General features: G+C 43.7%; 1 protein-coding gene across 3 annotated transcripts in view; it reads right to left on the bottom strand.

Moving 5' to 3' along the window:
- Positions 1-459: 459 nt before the first annotated feature.
- stxbp6 (syntaxin binding protein 6 (amisyn)) overlaps positions 460-22,150 on the bottom strand; it is a 75,640-nt gene continuing 53,949 nt past the window's right edge. For all 3 annotated transcript variants that reach the window (XM_061259409.1, XM_061259392.1, XM_061259400.1), the window contains 4 exons: positions 18,983-19,113; positions 18,399-18,564; positions 3,450-3,607; positions 460-695 (listed from right to left, as the gene is read on the bottom strand). In XM_061259409.1, coding sequence (XP_061115393.1) covers positions 672-695; positions 3,450-3,607; positions 18,399-18,564; positions 18,983-19,113 — 479 coding nt within the window. In that variant the 3' untranslated portion in view covers positions 460-671. The remainder of the gene's footprint in view (positions 696-3,449; positions 3,608-18,398; positions 18,565-18,982; positions 19,114-22,150) is intronic.

Below are 22,150 nucleotides of genomic sequence, written 5' to 3'. Positions count from 1 at the left end.
TCTCCTCATTCAACGCCCATCCAGAATGAGTCACAAAAGTTAAGTAAAACCTAATTTTCCCTTAATCTAAAAAGGCTGGAAATTATAGAAATAAATACATTTCAGACTTCTCAAAAGTAAAAAGATAAAAACCACATTGTTAAAATCAAAACAAGGAACGTTGGAGCGCCTACTCTCCCTGGTGTTAAAAAAGTTAATAACAAAGAGTTGTTACCATGACGAACATGAGCAGCTATGTAATTGGCCACTCTGCATCATGTGACATGCAGTTCCCCTGCCACAACTCAGTCCAGCTCTTGGAGGTTCGGGGCCTCCACAGACAGGGGACTGTGAAGACCCCGTTCCTCTGAAGAGGACAGTTTGCCGGGGGAAAGTCTCCGAGTTGCCTGCCCTACAGTCTAGCTCTTACAGCACAGAGGAAGGGTGGGGGGGGTGGGGGGGTGGGGGGATGACGGATGACACAGTCAAGTCGGCCCTGTACACCTTGCTCCGCTAATCTCCGAACCTCCACTCTTTAACGAACACCGAACACGTCCAGGAATACAAATTAAAAATTGTTTATCGTCATTAATACAATTATTACAATTCTTAAAAATAATAAAATGTGAAGCGCGTCTCGGGCCTGTGCGGCTCAGCCCTTTGGCGGATCCCCCAGAGGTTTGGCAACGGCTTTAACTCTTGTGCTTCATGGCGAGCTGGAGAGAGAGACGAGAGAAGAGCAGGAACACAGCAGGTCATTTACAGCCAAGCAGCACAGCATCACATCCCCAGAAATGGAGCCCTACCATATGCCAAAATAAGGGAACAGGTGGACAGGTAAGCTATATATACAGATACAGATGTGGGGGAAACTTATTGTGGGTTAACTTCAAACACTATAACTTTGTGATATGCAAACTCAGTAGTGATAGATGGTATGCAAGGTTTTCCAGATATACTTTACAGTATACTTTCAATGTTTCCTGCTAACAATGAGAAGGCACAAAATAAACAGTGCCGCACACATGACAATGATATCCAAGGTAAAGTAATGATTTCAGACAATGAAAAGGCAGGGTGCAAGAAGCTGGTTATGAAGCACAAACGAAAGAATACAAGCAAAGAAAAAACATTTTACAGGCAGCAGGGCATGCTGGGTAGAAGAAGCCCATTGGCTGCCGACCCTGGGAGCCTCATTTCAGCAGAGAACGGGCACTGAATGGCAATACACAGAGCTGACAAGTGGGGGCAACAGAACAACACAAACACATCTGCCTGCAGGTCTGCCTTTCACCGTGCCTCCTGCTACAGTATGGCCTTCAGACTGAACTACAGGCCGTAGCCAGCAAAGTCGCTAAAGCTTGGCCTCAGAAAATCTCAATTAATACTCCAAGAAATAGTTAAACAGTCAGATACATTAGACAAATAATTGCTACAGATATTATATTGACATTTTACAATAACTTTCCAGGTAAGAGCCACGCGGTTTCTCTCAAACCACTGAGTAATGTGCCTCTGCACCGAGTTCATCAGCGAATACTGAGGGGCGTGGGTGTCTTTGCCTCAATTAGCCGGACTCCACTCTGATTTATTAGTCAGTTATTACTCATTAATCTTACGAAGCTAGCAACGGCCCCATTTATAAACAACTTGATTAAGGCCGCTTCCCTCTGCGGCACTCCGTTGTGGAATGCGTGTTCCTTGGGGGCGTGAGCCTTCGCTTTAATGCAAAGGCTAAATGCTGCTTTAATATCATAAGTTATAAATGATGCAGTCACGTTGGGCGTATAAACAGCAAATCTAATGTTTTCTGTCGTTCTTTTCTTTTTTTAACCATTCTCCCATAGCACAAATCAAATTATGCTAATGGAATAATTTTGAGGCAGGATGATTAGTCCTGGCGGGATGGGACTGACGTGCTTGAACGAAGCCGTTCTAACAGCCCCTCGGAGAACATTTCCCACTCCGACAACACCGAGGAGAACCGAGAGAGAAACGCTAACGAGTAGAACATGGCATCCATAAACAGTGCCGTCAGCGAGGAATAAGGTGGGCTCGATTATCCCGCTGGGCTTTGTGTGTTATGCAGCTCAGCCATAAGAACCCAACGTACAGCCGTTTGACAGTAGCATCTCTATAAGCATGGAAGCAGTGTGGAGTGCTTATTTCCAGTGATTATGTCCCCCAGGGTCATGGGTTTGATTCTAATGCAAATGGGGTCTCACTCAACACAGCCTAGCGACACGCCCAGAGACAATCAACAGAAACAAGGTATGATGAGGGATTGAAAATAATAGGAAAACATAACAACAAGAAGCAAGAACACTGATGCAACGGAAAAGGGCAATTAACCAAGGAAAGAGATCCAGAATATTTCTGTTTGCCAAAAAATCACAGTGCTCCTGTCTAGGCGGTGTACAACTCATCTGCTCTATTATGATTAATAGAGTGCTGATGGTTAAGAGTGATTGTCACAATTAATATGGATCTCATTGGTTCCTGGCTACACTGCATCTGACCCCATAACTGTCCACCATAACTCTATGCTCAGGCTAAAAGACAGAGGTGAAACATGGAGCTTGTTTGGAGATTCAGAGGGAGATTCAGAGATTGTGAGGGAGATTCAGAGAGATTCACAGAGACTGTGGGCCTACAGAATTGTGAGGGAGATTCAGAGATTCAGAGATTGTGGGGGAGATTCAGAGGGAGATTGAGAGACTGTGAGGAAGATTCAGAGGAAGATTCAGAGATTCAGAGGGAGATTCAGAGATTGTGGGAGAGATTCAGAGGGAGATTCAGAGACTGTGAGGAAGATTCAGAGGAAGATTCAGGGATTCAGAGGAAGATTCAGAGGAAGATTCAGAGACGGTGAGGGAGATTCAGAGAGAGATTCAGAGACTGTGAGGGAGATTCAGTGGAAGATTCAGAGATTTTAGGGAGATTCAGAGGGAGATTCAGAGATTGTGAGGAAATTCAGAGATTGTGGGGGAGATTCAGAGAGAGATTCAGAGGGAGATTCAGAGATTGTGGAGGAGATTCAGAGATTGTGGGGGAGATTCAGAGATTCAGAGGGAGATTCAGAGACCGTGAGGGAAATTCAGAGGGAGATTCAGAGATTATGAGGGAGATTCAGAGATTCAGAGGGAGATTCAGAGATTGTGGGGGAGATTCAGAGAGAGATTCAGAGACTGTAAGGGAGATTCAGATGGAGATTCAGAGATTATGAGGGAGATTCAAAGGAAGATTCAGAGATTATGAGGGAGATTCAGAGATTCAGAGGGAGATTCAGAGACCGTGAGGGAGATTCAGAGGGAGATTCAGAGATTATGAGGGAGATTCAGAGGAAGATTCAGAGATTCAGAGGGAGATTCAGAGATAATGAGGGAGATTCAGAGATTCAGAGGGCATTCCAGAGACTCAGAGAGACCCAGAGGGACTGTGGCACTGGGAGGGGGGAGTGGAGCGCTCACCTTGTGGGCTGTGACGGCGAACTGCTCTGCGCTGTTCATCATGTCTCCGGTCTTCTCCTCCGCGCGGCCCAACCGCTCCCCACGCTCGTTCAGCGCCTGGCTGGCCTTCTGCACCGCACTGGTCACGCTGTCCGCCGCGCAGTGCAGGATGCTGTTCCCTGTGGAACACGCAGGCAGGGCGCTCACATTAGGCCAAAACCAGGCACCAACACTGACCCTTTTCAGAGGGGGAACGGAGAGGACTGGGGTTCAACCTTACCTGGGTGCAGGGTGAGGTTTTAGCCAAGCACTATGACCCCCCTGATCCATCTAAATAACTAGTCATGGTCTTCAAGTAAGACTATGAGTGAGACTATGGCTACAACCATGCACCCACAGCGACCCTTTCCAGAGGGGGAACGTAGAGGAGTGGGGTTCAATCTTACCTGAAGATTGTTGAAGACTTAGATAAATTGAATGAGGTGTCATAGTTCAGGGCTAAAACAAAAACCTGCACCTACGCCGGCCCTTTTCGGATAAGACTGGGAACTCCTGATGCAGAGGATGCAGTGTGTAATATAACAGTCCAAAACTGCTGAGACAAGACTGCAGTTGGTGGCCAGCTAAAAATAATGCCCATTTGTCATATTTCAGCAGTGTATACATGCTACACAGAAATGGCTGGATTACGTGACTGCCAATACAAATTAAGAAATCATGAAGGTAAAAAAAAAAAAAAAAAAAAGGCAATTTTTTGCCCTCATCACATTAATTCAGTACTTCAGCCTTCCTGATGAATGCACTTCATGATGAACTATATCCTCTAATGAAGACCGGAGAATTAATGTACTATATATATCAGCTACTCAGGCATTGTACATGTACCAGCTTCTCTATTGCACAAAAAAACATGGTGCTGATACAGAGGCGAAATCCACGCAGATCTGAAAAGAGAAGGCATTCTTCTATTGATAGCCCCAAACCAGAGGGTGTTCAAACTGACAAGCAATTATTGTGCGCTTTTTGGACCGATCCGCCGCTGCCGCGCGAACAATGGCACCACCGCGCGAGGCCGCCGTCCTCCTCGCCGTCTCCGGGGGCCGCTGGCTGGCCCCCCGCCATCGCTTTTTAAACCCAGCCGTTTATGCGTAACGCGAGGGCGGTGGGCCGCCCCGGGCCCTCACTCTCACCGGCTCCCAGCCCCTTCCATTGTTTCCACGACTACCCGTTACAGCGAAGAGCAACAAAGGGGCCGTTCTGATAGGGGCCTTGCGGGGTCCTGAACAAAGCATTCTTCGGCAGAGCAGGGTGTTAGACCAGAACCCTTCCGCGTGACACGCGAATAAACAATAAACAAAACACGGAGGGAAGGGCCCCGGATGGCACGGTCCCACTGCGTCTCACGGGGTTCTGGAGGGAGCACAACGGGGCACTGTGTCAGAGGGGCAGTAAGTAGGTAATGGGGTAACAGGGATCTGAAGGCTTTTCGGGAGGGGGTGTTCCATCTCCAGACTCCTATAAACGCAGCCCCACGCGACAGACTTCAGCAGCAGGGGGTCGTGCCCTTCAGACTTCTGCAGCAAGAAAGCAATTATATGCAAAAAAGGAGACTTGATACAGGTGAGCCCTGCCAGGATATTAAACAGCGGCAGCCCACTGGCAGATCATCCAGTGGGACGTGAGGCAGCTGGAGACGCCAGCTGGTGTTAATTTCATCTCCTTCACGTCAATTTAACGTGATAAATCCAAAGTAATGTCTTACAGTTCTGCCTTGATACCTGATTACGGTTACAGTATCACCCCCTCCTCCTCCTCCCCCCCCCCCCCCAACTGCAATCAATTTCTGACAGGGAGGGAAAAAAAAAAGCTTTCCCAACTTATCCGCTATATCACCCATGCATAGGATCTCAAAAGAATAGACTGTATTGAGGCTATTCAGAAAAAGTATTTTCTGCTGAATGCCTTGTTTAAATTGGAGAAATAAATGCAACCTTAAGCCCACTCGTGAGATAAAAAAAAGTTGATCACTGCAAGTTTTGCTATTCACATTTTCTCTGAGGAGTGCGAGGAGACCTGCCCCCTCAAACATACTGAGCCTATCTGTCCAAGGACCTGTAGGGCAAAGACATGCTTCATAATGAGCAGAGCGTATCTCTGAAGCATAGATAACAGAAAACAATGTCTCCAAGTACAAAAACATACACATTGTGCTTGTACAGCATACATATACAAAAGCACTTTTAGCATTTAGTTCCCATATGCAGGTCAAACCATGAAACCAGACTTGAGAAAAGGCACAAAACTTCCTGAGTGCGCCTTCGTATAAATTTCATTTGGGTCCCATCTGGGCCCTTTCCAAGACAAAATGTGCCCTGGAAACGGCTGAGTTAAGCGTAAGGGCAGAACATTTATACTGGGCCGTTGACAGGGTTGCCACTCACCGTCTCTAATCCCCCATCCGTTTCGGTTTGAGGGGGAAAACGGCTAGCCCCACGCTTGCCATTTCAAATGCTCCACTTTCTAGATCGGGCCTCCTGCCCAGTCCCTGGAGAGTCCGGCACGGTCACGGCCATCACTTTTGCAACGGAGTTTAAAGAGGGAGAGCAGGCGGTAATAATGACACCCATAATACAAATACAGTTAGCTCCGTTATGGGGATTTCAGGGAAGAAAGAGCTGCACTCTTTTTCACCCTGTAGTTCTGATGAAGTTTTCCACAGGAGACTAATCCACACAGGCATGTGAGAGGGGGAACGGCTTCATTTGAATGGCATTGACTCTCTATTGCTCTCCAGTAACCACTGTCAACCTCAAGAATTTCGGCAGTGAAGTTATTATGTAGGAAAGTCCCTCCAGGGGTGCACAGGAGCCAAGTAAATACAAATATTACACAGAGGAAGCATAATAATCTATGAATAATCTATTTATGTGCTGCTTATTTTGTCATTTAGAAGGTTGCATGCTATATTATCCTCATTCCCTCATCATATCCATGATAATAATAAAGAAAATTATATTCTAGAAAACTGCAGGAGCAGGCAGGCCAGATAAACACACAAAGAACGTTTTATCCAATATTGTTGTATGTAGATAAAAAGATAAGGACGTAACCACTTATTTAGCAACTGCATGGGAAGATAGCAAGACTTCAAAGCCCCTTTGTGCTTCATAAAAGAACATGATGAGAACTTTCCAAACACGCTGTACCTCAGGACAATATGGCTCAGTGAAACAGAAACTCTTGTTTTGAGAGTGTTAAGTGACTTTTTCAACAAAAATCTGACCTTGTTCAATGTGTGAGTCCTACCACGAGGGGAAACTCCTACTTTAAACATTCCGCTGAACTTCCAACTTCACCCCCATGATATCAATACCGCAAGGGCGTATCTGTATAACATGAGGAAAAAACAAAGGCTGAGGGACTCGGCCAACAGCGTGGAATGGAAAGAGTGTAATAACCTGAGGTGAACCAGAAAAGGCCGGGCAGAAGAGCTGTCCATTTGGAGAGCAAGAGAAGCCTCTCTCATTGACCCGCACATGTCGACGATGTCCTGAACAAGGGAAAGACTGTGGAACAGCACTTTAGCTAAGTGGCTGTTTGATACAGCCTTATAAGCAGCCTATTTTAAGCAAAAACCACAAAGGTTTGAAGGGATGCAGAGCCAGGTATCATATACAATGACTATCAACCATCAATTCCACACTAACGGTAATGTAAAAAAAAAAGAAAAAGAAAAAGAAAAAAGACCAGTCAAGTCGTGCTGAATGGCCTGTTCTTGTCAGCACTTTGTCTTATGTTATTGTTATAAACTGTGAAGCTAGTCTAGGGGGTGGAGGCTGTACAGTTTTGCAAAACATACTCATTGGAATGTTTCTCTCATCTCAACGGCAGTACATTTAGTAGATATTTTCTCTAGAGATTTGCAAGGTCTGCTGGATACACAGATACCTGCATACCAAATCTTATGCTTAACTGTTGCATACCAATTTTTAAACTGTGAAGGCCGAGCATTCCTGCACATTACATTACATTACATTACATTATTGGGCATTAGTGCACCTTCAACAACAAATGGTTTACACAGTCATTGTACATCATAACATAATTAAGATTTGACATCTCACGAGGGCCGAACTCATCTGGCTGCACCAACTTGAACTCAATCTTGAACTGCTTGAGCCTGTGGAAAAAACACCTCACACGCCTTGTTCTCAGCATTTTAGCATTGCCAGAATGAAAGCCAGTATGACCCCCCCCCTCCCCCCTCCCCCCTCAGCAATTCTCTCCTGCCCTGCTTCCCTGCTTGTCACTGCAGATTTTGCATCCTCCAGCTCTCCAAGCGGAGAGGCGCGTGGGAGAATGCCAGCGGGGCAGTGTGGGCACCGCTGCAAAATGTCACCGGTCACAGCCAGACACTGACAGGAAGTGGATTCCTACAAGACACGCACCAATATGACAGAGCAGCCCCGCTAGCTGGCACACGCTCGATGGATTCTATTAATATTTCCCTTTCTCCTTATTACTTCAAATCCATCTCGAAACAACTCACCTGTCCCATTCTCCACTTAAATGCGGACCTCCAGCTGGCGAAAATTCCTTCCCAGAGTCACTTTATTTAAAGTGAAAGAGGGGTGCAATCAACGAGACTCTTTGATGCTGGAGTTGCTCTGAGAAACTTCAGACTTCACAATCAGGAAAAAGCACATTACCCAGCTGGTTCTCACGCACTTCAGGCTTATCACGAACACAGCCTACATAAATATGAGGCATTGAACATTCTGTCCAAAGTGCATTGTGTACCACAAAACTAACGAAAAACACATTTTTACAAGGTGTTCCATCTACACTGGAATGAATATTTACCATCCTTGTATATTTATGAAAAGACATTTGCTTCATATTATGAAACACGTAAGTTCATACATGATGCATAATGGCATCACATAATTGAGTTGTAAAAACAAATACTGAAATAATTATTCTTGTTCATGTAAAGCTATAGTACTGTATGTGAAAATCAAATTGACAGCTTTTATTCTGAATTGCAGTGATGATTCACACACAGGGTACCCTGTTCTGGCTTTCTGCCATTAGAAGTACATGTTGACTGAAAGAAGACGGTCAGTAAATGTACTGCATTAAATTGTACTTTCCCCCCTCTCTTTAAAGAACAAGTTCAGCACTGTGGGTGTTGCATCAAATGGTGTCACCATTGTAAAGAGATAATTGTACTGCGTCCACCCCTTGAAAGCATAAAAGGCTTTAGCTTCGGATTGAATTGAGTGGATTTTTTCCTCTCTCTTACCATCAATTACGCAATGACCTTGGTTTGAAACCATCAAATTCCTCATTCTGTTAAAAAAATATGTGGAAAATGATTGAATTTACAGAATGATCTTCCATAACAACAAACAGCAGAGAGATTTTTTCCATTTCTGCTGACCTTCTACGGCATAGCAAGAAAAAAAAATCTTGTCACCTGAATAAAGCAATAATAAAAGCTAAAATATCAAATGGTGGCATAAATCATCTCCCTGATAACCATGTCTGATTATCAGAGTTTTCATAGAAAATCTATTGCACCTTTAATTACTAATTAGAAATCACAACATCCTGCTGCTCAAAACATAAACTAAGGGTAATGGAAAGACAAGCAGGGTTATAACAAAACATAGAACATAATAATTAGTGCTTTAATTGTGCTGTCAGTTGTAAATATTGAAAGTGTCAGTGAATCGTGGCACTAAAAGAATGACAAGAAGAGTGATATTTCAACATTAAGCAGCTATAATTTCAGAGTGCCGTTTAATCGCTGCTCACCACATAAGTGTGATACATTGGCACCTGAATTAATGCTTTTTCTGTGAAGATTCATGTAGGAAAGTGAAAGTGCAAGGAAAACACAACAGTACAGTACTGTGCAGAAGTCTAGGCACCCTAGACTTTATTGTATATATATATATATATACTTTTGTGTGTGTATTAGTATAAAATAACACATTTGAGATTTTTCCAAAATATTTTATTTTACAGAGACATTTTTGTATTTCATTAAAAAAGTAACATATTACTGTAAGCAATTGACTACTTTTTATATAAAAACTTGATCAAAGCTGTCTGAGATCAGAAGCAAGGAGCCAACCAAAGTCTGCAGAAGAACTGTGGCAAGTTCTCCAACATGCTTGGAACGACCTCCCTGCTGATTGTCTTATAGAACTGCAGGACAGCGTTGCCCATCTCAGAGAAGTGATGCAGTTTTAACACCGAAGGGTGGTCAAAAAAAAAAAAAAGATTTGATTCCGTTTTTAAGTATTCTGCCAAATTACTAAAATGTAATGTAAAATGTATAGTTTAGGACCTTTCATTGAATTATTTTTGAAAGAATCTTATCTGTACAGAATGTTATACAGGTGCCTAAGACTTTTGCACAGTACTGTACCTCTGAGAAGCTTTTCTGGAGGATAAGAAATTGCAGGCCATGGGGATGCCAAATGTACCCTCCTACACCGCAGGTACCCAGTTATTTTCTGCAGTGGAGTGCTGTATAATGACCCTGAAGATTTAGTGAAAATTCGGCTCATCGGAGGCCAGGAAGGGTACAATTACCAAATGCGTCCATTCCTCTTCTCCTCTTTTTTTGAGCCCAATTACACAGCCCATCAAGTGTCGAGACGCAAGTGGCCGCACACCTCCTGCATGCTGCTTTCCTAATGAGCAAACAGCCTCGCGCACAATGGGATGAGCTCATCGCGGCCCTCAATTACGCCCCTATGTCACGGCGATGATAGAAACATTCCCATGCAGAGGTTTCCGTGACAACCTCTCCCGCCACCGTACAGTCATTACTGCAGCATGATAAACTTCCCATAAAGCATCAAGTATATTATTATAATTAAGAAAATGTGACACGCATACAAACAGACAGAAGCCTGGGGCGGCCACGCCGGATGGTGAATTTCCCACTTGCTACGTGGTGTCTGCGATGGGCCCTGTGGTAGCATCAAACAGCCATTCAATGCACATGAATACATTCATGATCTGGACAAAGGGCTGTTAACGAACAGAGTGCTGCATAAACCTTTCCCACAAGATCTGTGTTACCTGAAGTACTGGTTTAATTAAGTTGGGCCAGCAAATAAGTCCAAATAAGCAACCTGTATAACTTGGATTTAAAATAAACATTTCAATCTTCATGTCTGTGAAGATTTTTAATTTGGCATACAGAAGAGGTTGTTGGAACAACTACAGAACACAGGTCAGATAAAGTACAATGCTGCTGGCCCAATAGCAATCAAGTAATATCTGCTTGACCCTTTGTTAGTCACAATATTTGCAGTTATAGGTGTGGAAAGCATTCAAAACAAACATTATAAAACATATGACATAAATGTGTAACACTACACTGAGCTTCAACTTCACAAGCCACTTTTATTGCCTTCAATAAAATCATTTCTGCGGAAAACAAATATTATTCAACATAGAATCAGACATATACGGTAAGTGCAAATGGACAAATTCAAATAGTTATGTTACCAAGGGCACCAATGTAGAACAGAAGTGAATGCATCGCATGCATGCAAACAACCTGGCCCTCTGCCATGCACTGTAGCTGGTGAATATGTGTGTTGCTCTCTTCGCTCAGATTTATAATGCGAAACTACTTGCATTGCTTTTACATTATATTTCACTTGGCATATAGAAGGTTTTTGGAATATCTACAGAGTACAGGTCAGATAAAGTACAATGCTCATCCAGTATCAGCCATCCATAGCCATGAACATTAAGTCTAGTTCACATGTCCGCTGAGCAGCGAGAAAAAATATTTTTAAAGAAAAAGAAACATTTTCCATTGGACTTTTGGGAGGAAAAAATAATAAAAAATGAAGCACAACTTCAGAGCAGGTCGATAATTACAAAGAAAATTATAGCACTAAAGCCTAATTGTCAAACGGTAATTCATTATTTCAAATCTGACTACAGGGCGCATTCCAAATCTGCAATTCACAGAACAAATCCATCCTTTTAAGAATCAGCGCTGAAACCTGACTTCACATAAGCTTGCCGAATCCATTATAAATCCTGTAATCCTTGTGACCTTGTCAAGCCAACAGTCTCCTACCTCTTACCGCAAAATAATAATTCAGCTCCGAGGTGAGCCAATTAATATCCTTTCAGCTAAATCTGTAGCAAAGCTTCAGACAGTGACAAGAGCCCCTTTTGTGTTCACACAGCTTTAAAAAAAGGCAATGTATTGACCTGTGCACTTCTTCAGCATAAATAACGGTCTGCCACAAAGGGATTTAACTAGAGCCATTGTTAGCACTTCTGTCCGGCGGCAAAGGTGTGACGCCGGCCCATTCTGAGCAACTCATTAGGACACACTCGGCATTGTAACGAGCCTCCTTGCGCGAGCCATTCGGACATTTTCAATCTCAGAGAGCTTGCTCGTTAAGTCCAATCGACAAGGCACTCGATCCTGTTGCTCTCGGTGACACGGGCAAGGATGGTTGATTACACCGACGTAGATGACGGCAACAATGCTTGGCCTTTCAAATTAGTCACTCTCACACGATCTCCGCTGGCCTGGAAGATACACGATGGGATGGGCGAATCGTCTTCATGAGGAGGAAGAGCAGGGTCTGCTGAGGAATACCGCGGTACAATGAAGGGCGGGTCGAGGAGGCGTCCCGCACAGTTATTGTCCCACACCCGAGCAGCTTCATGATCAATGTTTTGCACTGGTGTGAGACTTAAACTGGAGGGGACAGTCAGACACCGCCATCATCAGGGAGTAGGCTGCACCATCATCAGTGTGTAGGCTGCACCATCATCAGGGAGTAGGCCGCACCATCATCAGGGGGTAGGCATACAAACACGGAGAAAACAGGTCTCCGTGTTTGTAATTTTAATAATTTGTTATTTAGCTGACGCTTTTATCCCAAGGGACTTACAGTTGATTAGATTAAGCAGGTGACAATCCCCCCGGGAACAATGAGGGGTTAAGGGACTTTCTCAAGGGTTCAGCAGCTGTGTGGATCTTATTGTGGCTCCACCGGGGCTTGAACCACCAACCTTCTGGGTCCCAGTCATATACCTTAGCCACTAGGCTACTGGCTGCTAATTTTACATGCCATTTAAACATGTAAACAGATTCATGTACAGGAAAATTCTAATCCCTCTGAGATTTCAACCAATGTCCACCTGGGTCCTACAATCTTCACATTAATGCTGTTTATGTTTACCAGAATATCCAGCCAATGGGCACTCCACAAACTTTAACAAAACAAAAACAAAAATCAAGATGATCATGAGATGAAGGTCATGCATTAAGGTTACTGCAGAAAGACCTTTGTTTCAACCCAAGGCATTACACTCTCAGGACTGAAAGGGTAACTTAGCATAATATTAATGGAGAGGTGTTTCCACCAAGCTCTCCATGAAAATGTTTATGAATTTAGGTAACACCATTACCAATCACTGAGCAACATGTCCAAAAGGTCATGCACAGAGACATGCACAGAGCAAAAGGTCTTATAGACAGACGGCCCACTTCTATCTTCAAATTAGTTTTGCTGGAACTAAGTGGAGGAGAAGGAAAAAGTGCCGAAATCCAAACCATGAAAATGTTCCTGAATAATGAGGAAGGAGAGCCACGAGAAGCAGGAGGCAGGTGGGTCGATGGCCGATCAATAACAGCAGTTCTGCAGCCTTCAGGTCTATCTCAGGATTTAAAAATGTGAAAATCGTCAAGGCTTGAACTCCGTTTCACACATTAAACTAAACTATCAATAACCCTGTGACAAAGTCACACTACGTAATTCATTCCATTACTGTAGAACAGAGACCACATACAGTATATGGCTGGTCCAATGTGTTGTAGATTTCCTTAATACAGTGTGTAGTGTTCCAGCTGCTATACTGCATGTCAAGGGTAGCTGTAGTTGTTATATGTGTGGCAATTCTCCCTGAGCATACAGTTATTTGTTTTGTAGAAATGTGGTACAGTAAATATACAGCATTTCTTTTTTTACAATTCTATATTGCCTTTTTAAAAACACTTTCCAAACGAAACGGTGATACAAATTCAACCAAGGCTTTACCTGTAAGTGTTGAAAATCTCTAAAGCCCTTTCACATCCAACTGTCTGTCAGTTTTCATGCCATAATCTTGAAATACAAGGTGAACTGACATGCTGGAGAAAAGTGATGTGAAGAGGATTTTTGCCAACCACCCTGAAACTCTGAGAGCCAGTCTTACAGCCCCAATGCTATGTTCAGTTAAGGCTTGATGGATTTGATGTCAAGTACACAAGGGAAAAAAACATCAGATAAACAGTTTCCACTTCACGGGTCTCTTTCGGTTTATATAACATCAATAGAGAGCTTGTTTACTACTGTATCGTGGAGATCAAGTCCTCTAATTGCTCAGATAAAAAAAATCTTTGAGGCATAAAAACACCAGAATATAAACACCAGGGACGTTCTGAGGTTTTGTCAGCAGAACCAAGGTGTATAGCATAATAACTAAATTATAGGGAAGGAACATACATACACACTGGATACAAAATCATGTAAACATACTGTGTCCATGTCACCAAGACTAAAATGGCTACACAAGCAGTCAGTTACTTGGAAACGGCAGTGCTTGTTGATGTGACTCAAGCTTTCCCATTAAAGGGCCAAACACCACGTTTCCAATGACCTACCTTTGCTAAGTCAGCAGTACTGTACTTTAGGTGAGCTCAAGGCATTTCCACAGCACATTAAACTCTTTAGGCAGCATGGTGGCCAACCCTATGACAGTTGTTTCCCCCCCCCCCCCCCCCCAACCAACGTGAGTCATTGGTAAAAGGTTTTACAACATGACCTCTTCAGAGCTTTCACACATGATTTGAAGTCTACTGCCTCATGCCTCTCAGTGGTGTGAGATGAGGAGAGAAAAGCTTGTTTCTCATTAGTTAAATGCAATTGGTTTGCTACAGTTTACATTATTAGACATAGTTTCCCTACATCATCGCATTACCTAACATGCAAATGTGTCAGAGAAGCATATAAATCTCAATTGCTAAAACTGCCAAAACAGAGCATTTGCACAGAAAATCATGCGTAACGCCATATACTTGGGCCAAGGCAACATTGTCATTTATGCTAATACATCAGGTACAGTAGGCAGTTTCAGTAGTGCATTTTTACAAATGGCACTAATTAACCAAATGTATTGGCTCATTATGATAGTATAAGTATATTCATACTATCATAAATTCCCGTAATTAACGCTTTTCCTGAACGGAAAATTTACATTCCTGCAAATTCAAAATGTGTGGCCCTCTTACATAGCTACAATGTCTTTAAAAAAGTGAATAAAAGGCTTTGAGGTGAGAAATCAAACTCTCCAGCTAAGAAAGAGTCTGTAATAGAGTGAATTTGGATATCCACAAATTGACTCTATTACACTAAGATGGTTAAAAATCTAATATCTTGTGAATTACTGGAGTTGTCTGTTAGCCTCATTATCTGTAGGATCATAGTATTCTAAGAAGTGCGTTTGTGTTCAGTGGCTATGTGAATGGGCACTGCTAAGTTCTACCTGTAGTTTACATACTATAAAATAGTAGCTCATGCTAGGAAAGAAGCATTTAATCTCTCACTGTTGTCCACATGTAAGCTAATGTATGAGTCACTAAATAATTTCCCAGAATCTTTTAATGCTCCAACCGTCAAGGAATAATTAAAATGAAAGCTTCAGAGGCGCGGTGGCGCAACAGGCTAAGATGCAGCAGGCTTGCGGTTGCAGTTTGCTGCAGTTGCACACCGGGGACTGGGGTTCGATTCTCGGTCCTGCAAAAAAGCCAAGTTTGGCCGGCTCACGTGGAGCAGTAATAATTGGCTCGCTGCTCCAGAGGGAGGGACTTGGCAGGGTTAGTAGATCGCCGCACAAAAACAAGCACCTCGAGCGCCTCGGAATCACGGTCACAACTTGGGAGGCGAGACGGCTTGAAGAAGGCGTGTCGCTCTCCTGCCAGGGGACGGGGGTGTGGGCGGTGTATCTAATACTAGCTCTAATTGAATCAGACTGGGTCCAATTGGCTACCAGATTGGGAGAAGAAAAAAAAAAAAGCTTCAATAAATATTTCTCCACAATAAGCTGACCAGTACAGTAAATAAAACAGGCAAGTCATCTTGCACAGTCTACAATATACATCGAGCAGGTGTAGCTGCTACCAGAAATGTCAAGATTGAAAGATGTGAGCATTTAGGCAGCAGGTAAAAACTCCCACAGCAGAAACAAGAGAAACGTGCAGCTGGTAGCGAGGTGAAGCAGCCAGGCAGGACGGCTATGGAGCGAGAACACCCAAAAACCGACACATAATATGGCGGCGGGTTTGTTTTACGGCCTTACACGGAGATAAATTTAAAAAATAATTAAACATCAAACATAGATAGAAGTATCCCAGCTAAACCCAGGATTGCCTGTACGTGAATAACTCCTACAGGAGCTGGGAGGACAGGCTTTATGGCGGCTTTGTGGGCTGTGGAGAACAAACCACACCGTGACCATGTTCGTTTTGAACATCTTGCCCAAATTTACAACCTTGAAGGCCTCCTGGCCATTGGGGAGAAAACAGGAAGTTCTGACAGCAGCAAAGAGGTTGGGTGTTCTCTGCTCCTCCTCAGACCCTATAGGGTAGCTTCAGAATCCTAGAACGGCATTTTGTAAAAAACGAAGGTACGGTAAGGGCTTAAAATGACCTTTCTAAAAATAAGATTTGACACCTCTAAAATGTTTGTCCTATCCACATTGAACATTTTTGCAGCCCCTCTGTTCTCTCTCTACTCTATCTACTGTTTGAGCTGGCTATGGACATACAACTCAAGGTTTGTACTCCTGTGCACTGTGCACAGAGAGCCAAGAGGTTAAACAGCAAGCAAATTTCATCAGAATCACGTTAATAACGAAACATGAATGCATATGAGGCAATGGATCAAACATATAAGATTCCACAAAAGAAAGCCTGACTTGACCATAATGAAAAGGACCAATTAAATTAAAGGCTCCACTTCACTGACAATCCTCTTAACATGGCTGAATGACAAGAAAAGCTCTTTGCAGCCTGAAATGACAGAATGGATGCCAGCGTCTAACTATATGGCTAGCCACAAATGAATGGGGAGTTCTAATGAAATGTATGGTAGAGTAAGATGTGCTTAAAAAAATCTCTTCTACCCAAGGGGAGGGCTCCACTGGAGAACTGTATTACAGTGCAGATTTCATGTTCCCAGCCTTAAGGCACACAGTAGGTCTACACAGTAGACATGCACTGAAACTGAGAAAACACAAATATATCATTTCCCTGTTGAGTACTAAACGGTGTAGAGTGTAAAGAACAAAGTTGCACTATTGAGCACCAGGTCAGAATATTAACTTCGGTCAAGAAATGCATTTCTGGAGGTCATGACACCAGCATACATCTTGGGTCTTATTAAAATAAAAATGCCCACTGTACTGCATGATAACCTGGGATTCTCCACAGATCTTCACAATTCATATTAATTAGCTACAATACCAGCAGAAACCTCTTGGCACAATGAAGATTCAATGCCGGAAAGCATACTGTGAACAGGCTAATAAGGAAAATAAGGAATTGAAAGAAACTGTTGAAACATGTATGTTTTCCGAAGACAACACATGGCTGAGGGCAACTTGATGATTTTGAGGATTTAAAATAGCAGCACATATGAAAACGACTGTGTGGGTTAATAAGTTCAGTTAGTGCAAATTAGCATAAGAAATAATTACAACAAAAGTAAGAAAATACTGACATATGACCAGATATATTTATCTAGAATATTAGTCACGACATTTAATGGATTGCTCTATGCACAGCAAGAACCCTGTGGAAGAAATAAGCCTTATTTATACGTATATGGTAGTGCCTGGGTTTTAAGCTGAAGGCACTGTAGGCTGTCTGCATGCACAATCCCCTCCCCAGGTGTATGATTGCAATCTCTAACTCCCCGTCACCCCGGTCTACAACCACAACCTCTCTCCCCACCCCCTTCATGATCTCAATCTCAGGTTTGGGGCACAATCACATTCTTCTCTCCCCCCCAACTGCATTCACAATCCCCCCCCGCCCCCCCAGTCCATGATCCACAATCCCCCCTCCCACAACCCCCATTCCCCTTTCCCCCGATCCACAATCGCAAGACCCCCCCCCAGCCCATGATCGCAATCTCACATTAGTGGCACTTTGGTGAGTGCCATTTAAGAATGCAGAGATTCAGAGGGATATGTATTTTATCAGCCGGTTTACTGTTGGAAATGTTGTTCTGCCCTGCCAGTTCAGTCATCGTATAAAATTGTCACATTAGATCTCGGTACTTCCTCCAGTTGGGAATCGAACCCACAACAACAACACCTCAAGCTCAGTTCCTCAACCGCTATTACATCACACTTATTAATGCACTCCAATTATATCCGTTCATATTTTCCATGGTGCAGAGGATGGCATGTTCAAAAAGTTCAGCAATTCAACGCATCCCAACGGTTTCACGCCCCAATGCTTTCTTAATGATCAAACGCACTCACTTTCAGTTGGTGAAGTCTACAAGAGGTAAAGAAAGTGCAAGAGGTTCAGAAGCACTACTTCCTGTAAATTAATCATCGAATATTTGACATTTCCACTCGCTTTTAAAAGTGAAAATTTTCTTTAAATTAAACAAAATACCTCTTATTCGCTGACCTACCCAGGAGATCTATTCCAAGCTGTAAAGAGCACTTCTTCCATTTCAAGTTCATTAGAGTGCATTTGAGTACTCTAATTGTAGCTTTATGCGTTATCAGATCTGCAAGTATTCTTCATCACTTTCCTAAGATTGAAAATGCGCAGTAAAGCTCTGTAGCGTTGAGACATCTCCAGGGCTAGGCACTGGAGCTGTATAGGAGAAAGCCCACCGGCTGGCCCCGTACCTCCGAGCAGTTTGGACTGACAGTTGACAAACTCGGGCTTCCGCTCGGCGCTGTACCGCTGGCAGGTGTGGTGGAGGATCTGGACGAAGGTACACTTTTCCCCCGCCGAGCTCGCCACCCACTGGTCGAAGGCGTTCTCAAACATCAGGTCAAACTCTGGGCAATCCTGAGAGAGGAAGAGAGACTCAAACATTCAGCGAAACCGCGGGACTGGACATGGCCTGACACACACGGGTGTATTCGGTATTATGTTGTGTCTGCAAGCCTGGCGCAGGTTGATGATGTCATGCTAAGTGAGGGCCCTTGGCCACTACACTCTGATTGACTAAACAAACATAAGGGCTCAAGCAGCCAGTGATGTGGTGGACAGCTGATGTGGGCTGCAGTAAACCAACACAAATATACAGGTTGTAAACCACCCAAAGGAAGGAGATATTCCACAGAGGGGAGACGCTGTCACGGCAGAGAGATTCATCAAAGGGCTGACAGGTTGAAAATTTTCCCTGACGGAATGAAAAGTTCCAGTTTGCCGGAGGCAGCGGTTGGGCCAGACGGAGTGAGGCGGCAGGAGGATAAAAACTCACTCGATTGGGGTCGATGCCGTTCACCTGCCGCAGCTGCTCAATGGTCCACTGCGATCTCTTGATAAAGGAGGACGAGCCCTCGAACTGCTTCACCTTGGTAATGGAGACATGGGAGGGCTTCTTATTTGTCACTGCAAGAAACAAGGGAAAAAAAGGCCAGAAATGACATTTACTTTCACATCTTAAACAGTGTAAAAAAAAAAAAAAACAACAAAAAAAAATCGTTTCAAAATCAGAAACGCCGTTTTAATTAGATACACAAGGGAAATCAACAATGTAATTTTCCCCAAGTTTATTCATTTCCCATGTTTAATTACCTTCTGCGTTACAGCCTGCAACATGAAACGGATACACAATCGCTTCCAGCTCCTCACAATTGTCTCACAGTACTCTGAATCCAGGCGATAAACAAAGGAAAACATTCTACATATTGGGGGCAAGTTTCCATCTCATTTCAATAGAGAGAGCGAGAGCACATGCTTTATCCATCAAAGCAGAAATCCAAACAGCGGGAATGACAAGCTTCCCCCATTACCGTCTATGCACCAGGAACCAGGGGAGAATAAACAATGGCTGACTTCACTCTCTCCTGCCAAAGGCAACTTCAGCCCACACTTTCCCCAGTGGAAAGCACTCAGCCGAAACACGACAAAAGCTTTCCCTGCCAGATGATTAGAATTAGATTACTAGAAAAGCTGTCAAAAATTAAAACATTTTGTGTCCATCGCTTCGAGAAGATGAAGGATGTCTTCGCTGTCCAATTAGGCCATTTTCACGCGGTGGGTTCTTCCCTGAGTGAGCCGATTAGACATAATGCAGAGGACATAAACCACGTCCTTTATTGAATTTTTCATCATCTTCAGGGCAGTTTAACTTGGCGGTTCTGAAGTTTATAGATTATTCCCACTGCCAAAGCTTCACCCTCCTCAGCAGACACGGGCGCTCGTTTTAAATAACGCCACTGTACAATACGCCGTGATGAAACGGATCTATTACCTGCAATTTATTTAATCTGATCAGGGCTATCCTACTCAGCCATGGAGACACCATTTCAAATTAAAACCGTCATTCATCTCGCACAGAGCAGAGTACCCGGTCCTGTTGCACATCACTCATTGTGTGCATCAAGACCACACCTGGGTGCAAATAGTATTTCTTCTGGATTCAAATACTTTTCTGCGCTCTATTGATCATGCCTGGAGCAGCCTGCAAGGAGGAGCAGATATGGTGGGGTTCATACTTTTTGGATCATAGTAATAAAGTAATATTTGAACCCAGATCTGATCAAGCCCTATGTTTCCTGACAGTGCCAGGCTTAGCTGACCCATGGAATAATGTTGCGGATGATGTAATATCCCTCCGATGGTATTACGCTGTCCAGTCCAGGTATTACCACAGATACTACGACCAGGCACCATCGTACTGAGTTCAGTGCCCATCCTGCGAAAGTTCTTCAGCAGGCTTCAAACAGCCCCCAGCCCTGGATCAGGGCGGAGAACAGCGTATGCTTTGGGGAGGGGAGGTGGAATGGGCGGGCGGGGGAGATAGTGTTTTCTTCTCCCCTTGTTTTTGAAGTCGAGCTCTTAGAGCCTGTTCCGCTTTCTCCGTCTGCACTGCGTCACCCCGTCCAGATCAATAGCCTGTGTTAGGTCACTCCACAGTCCCCCTCCTTCACACACACAAACACCATCTGTGAGGTGATCAGTTGCAGCTACGGACGCATATTTCAAAGCCCTTGTTTTTGGAAATGACGGCAACCAAATCCATCTCTGCTCTACCCTCCTCTCCCTCTCCCCCTCCCCCCTGTCCAAAACTGGTTGGCATAGAAGCTCCAACAAGGGCAGAAATTTTATTGTTGTATGTTTTACTGCTTGTACTCTGAAATAATACATGAATTCAGCTGCATTTTAACTAGGCCTGCGTTCTCTAGGGCAAACAGCAATGTTCCAAGTGGACATGGACCACTGCTTTAATTCATACACAACACTGGTGTTTGGTATTTACAAAGCTACATGATTCTCTGGAGTTTGTTTCCTCTGTATAAACCTGGAGTCATAACACCCCCTTGGCGTACAGTACAGCGGTACATTTCTCTATTGAAGCCTTGAAGGAAACTAAGACATCCCTATGCAGTCACATGCACCATTGTGAGCGAACACTTCAAAACGATCCAGTATAACTCACTCTTTATAAATCGGCCTGGTTTCCAAGGCCCCAAAGCTGCGATTTCCACACAATTATTTCAAAATGTCAGCAGTCTTGAACAGGGGGTTGGCGGGGGAAGAGTTTTGGGTGCTGTGATGTGTAAGCAGTGGGGCAAATCTATTCCCCGAAGAACCGACTGCACGAGTGTTTTCATCATTTACTACCACCACTCTCTGACACAACACTCGACAGACAATCCACAGAAGCTCCCACCAAACTGTCGTTAGCTTTTCACTGAGGATGACAAACTCATTTGTCATCAGCAGGATTTTGATTAGTCCCAAGCTCACATTGTGAAATGTCAGCAGTATTCTTTAGGGGGCACACATTCCTACACATGACTAGCGACGTGTAAAAATACAGTGTAAAAAAAATAATAAAAGTACATCTTTCTGATTTGTCGTATTTATGTGGTGTTTAGCATTTCTGTCATTCGCTACTTCTGTCCTCATGAAAAGGTAATTGTTTTGACATACAACTCCATCAAGAGCATATAGCTTATCCATTTGACAGTGGAAGAGTTCAGTGGGCTCTCTCTCTAAAAAAAAAAAAAAAAAAACAGCACCAGAGTATGTGTACAGTTACACAACACACCAGAAAATGAAAACATATTTAACTGTCCGTCTGAGGAGTGAAGTTTTAATGACCGTTTTGTTTTTGCCTTTGAGGAAAATAAATCATAAGCAGGCTCCAGTTATGCATGTCACCATTCCCGCACTTAGACCTGAGCTGTCTCTACTCTCAGTGCACTCAACGGCTCTGTGAGACCGAGCAGACACCAAACTGAATTAAAAAAACCCAGCACTTCAGACCCTTTCCAATCAATATGCGATTCGGCCGCTGTTATTTATTGTCTTATTCAGTCCTGCTGGCAACGCGAGATACGACAGAGCTGGGTGCCGTTTCACAGAATGAAGTAGAGAGACAGGCTTTGGCTATAGGGTTTGAGTTAATGCAATTCCC

Source organism: Conger conger, chromosome 1, assembly GCF_963514075.1.
Source record: "Conger conger chromosome 1, fConCon1.1, whole genome shotgun sequence".
In the NCBI taxonomy this organism is placed as follows: domain Eukaryota; kingdom Metazoa; phylum Chordata; class Actinopteri; order Anguilliformes; family Congridae; genus Conger; species Conger conger.
Note: the sequence above shows the minus strand (reverse complement) of the source record. Positions and strands in the feature narration are given on the sequence as shown.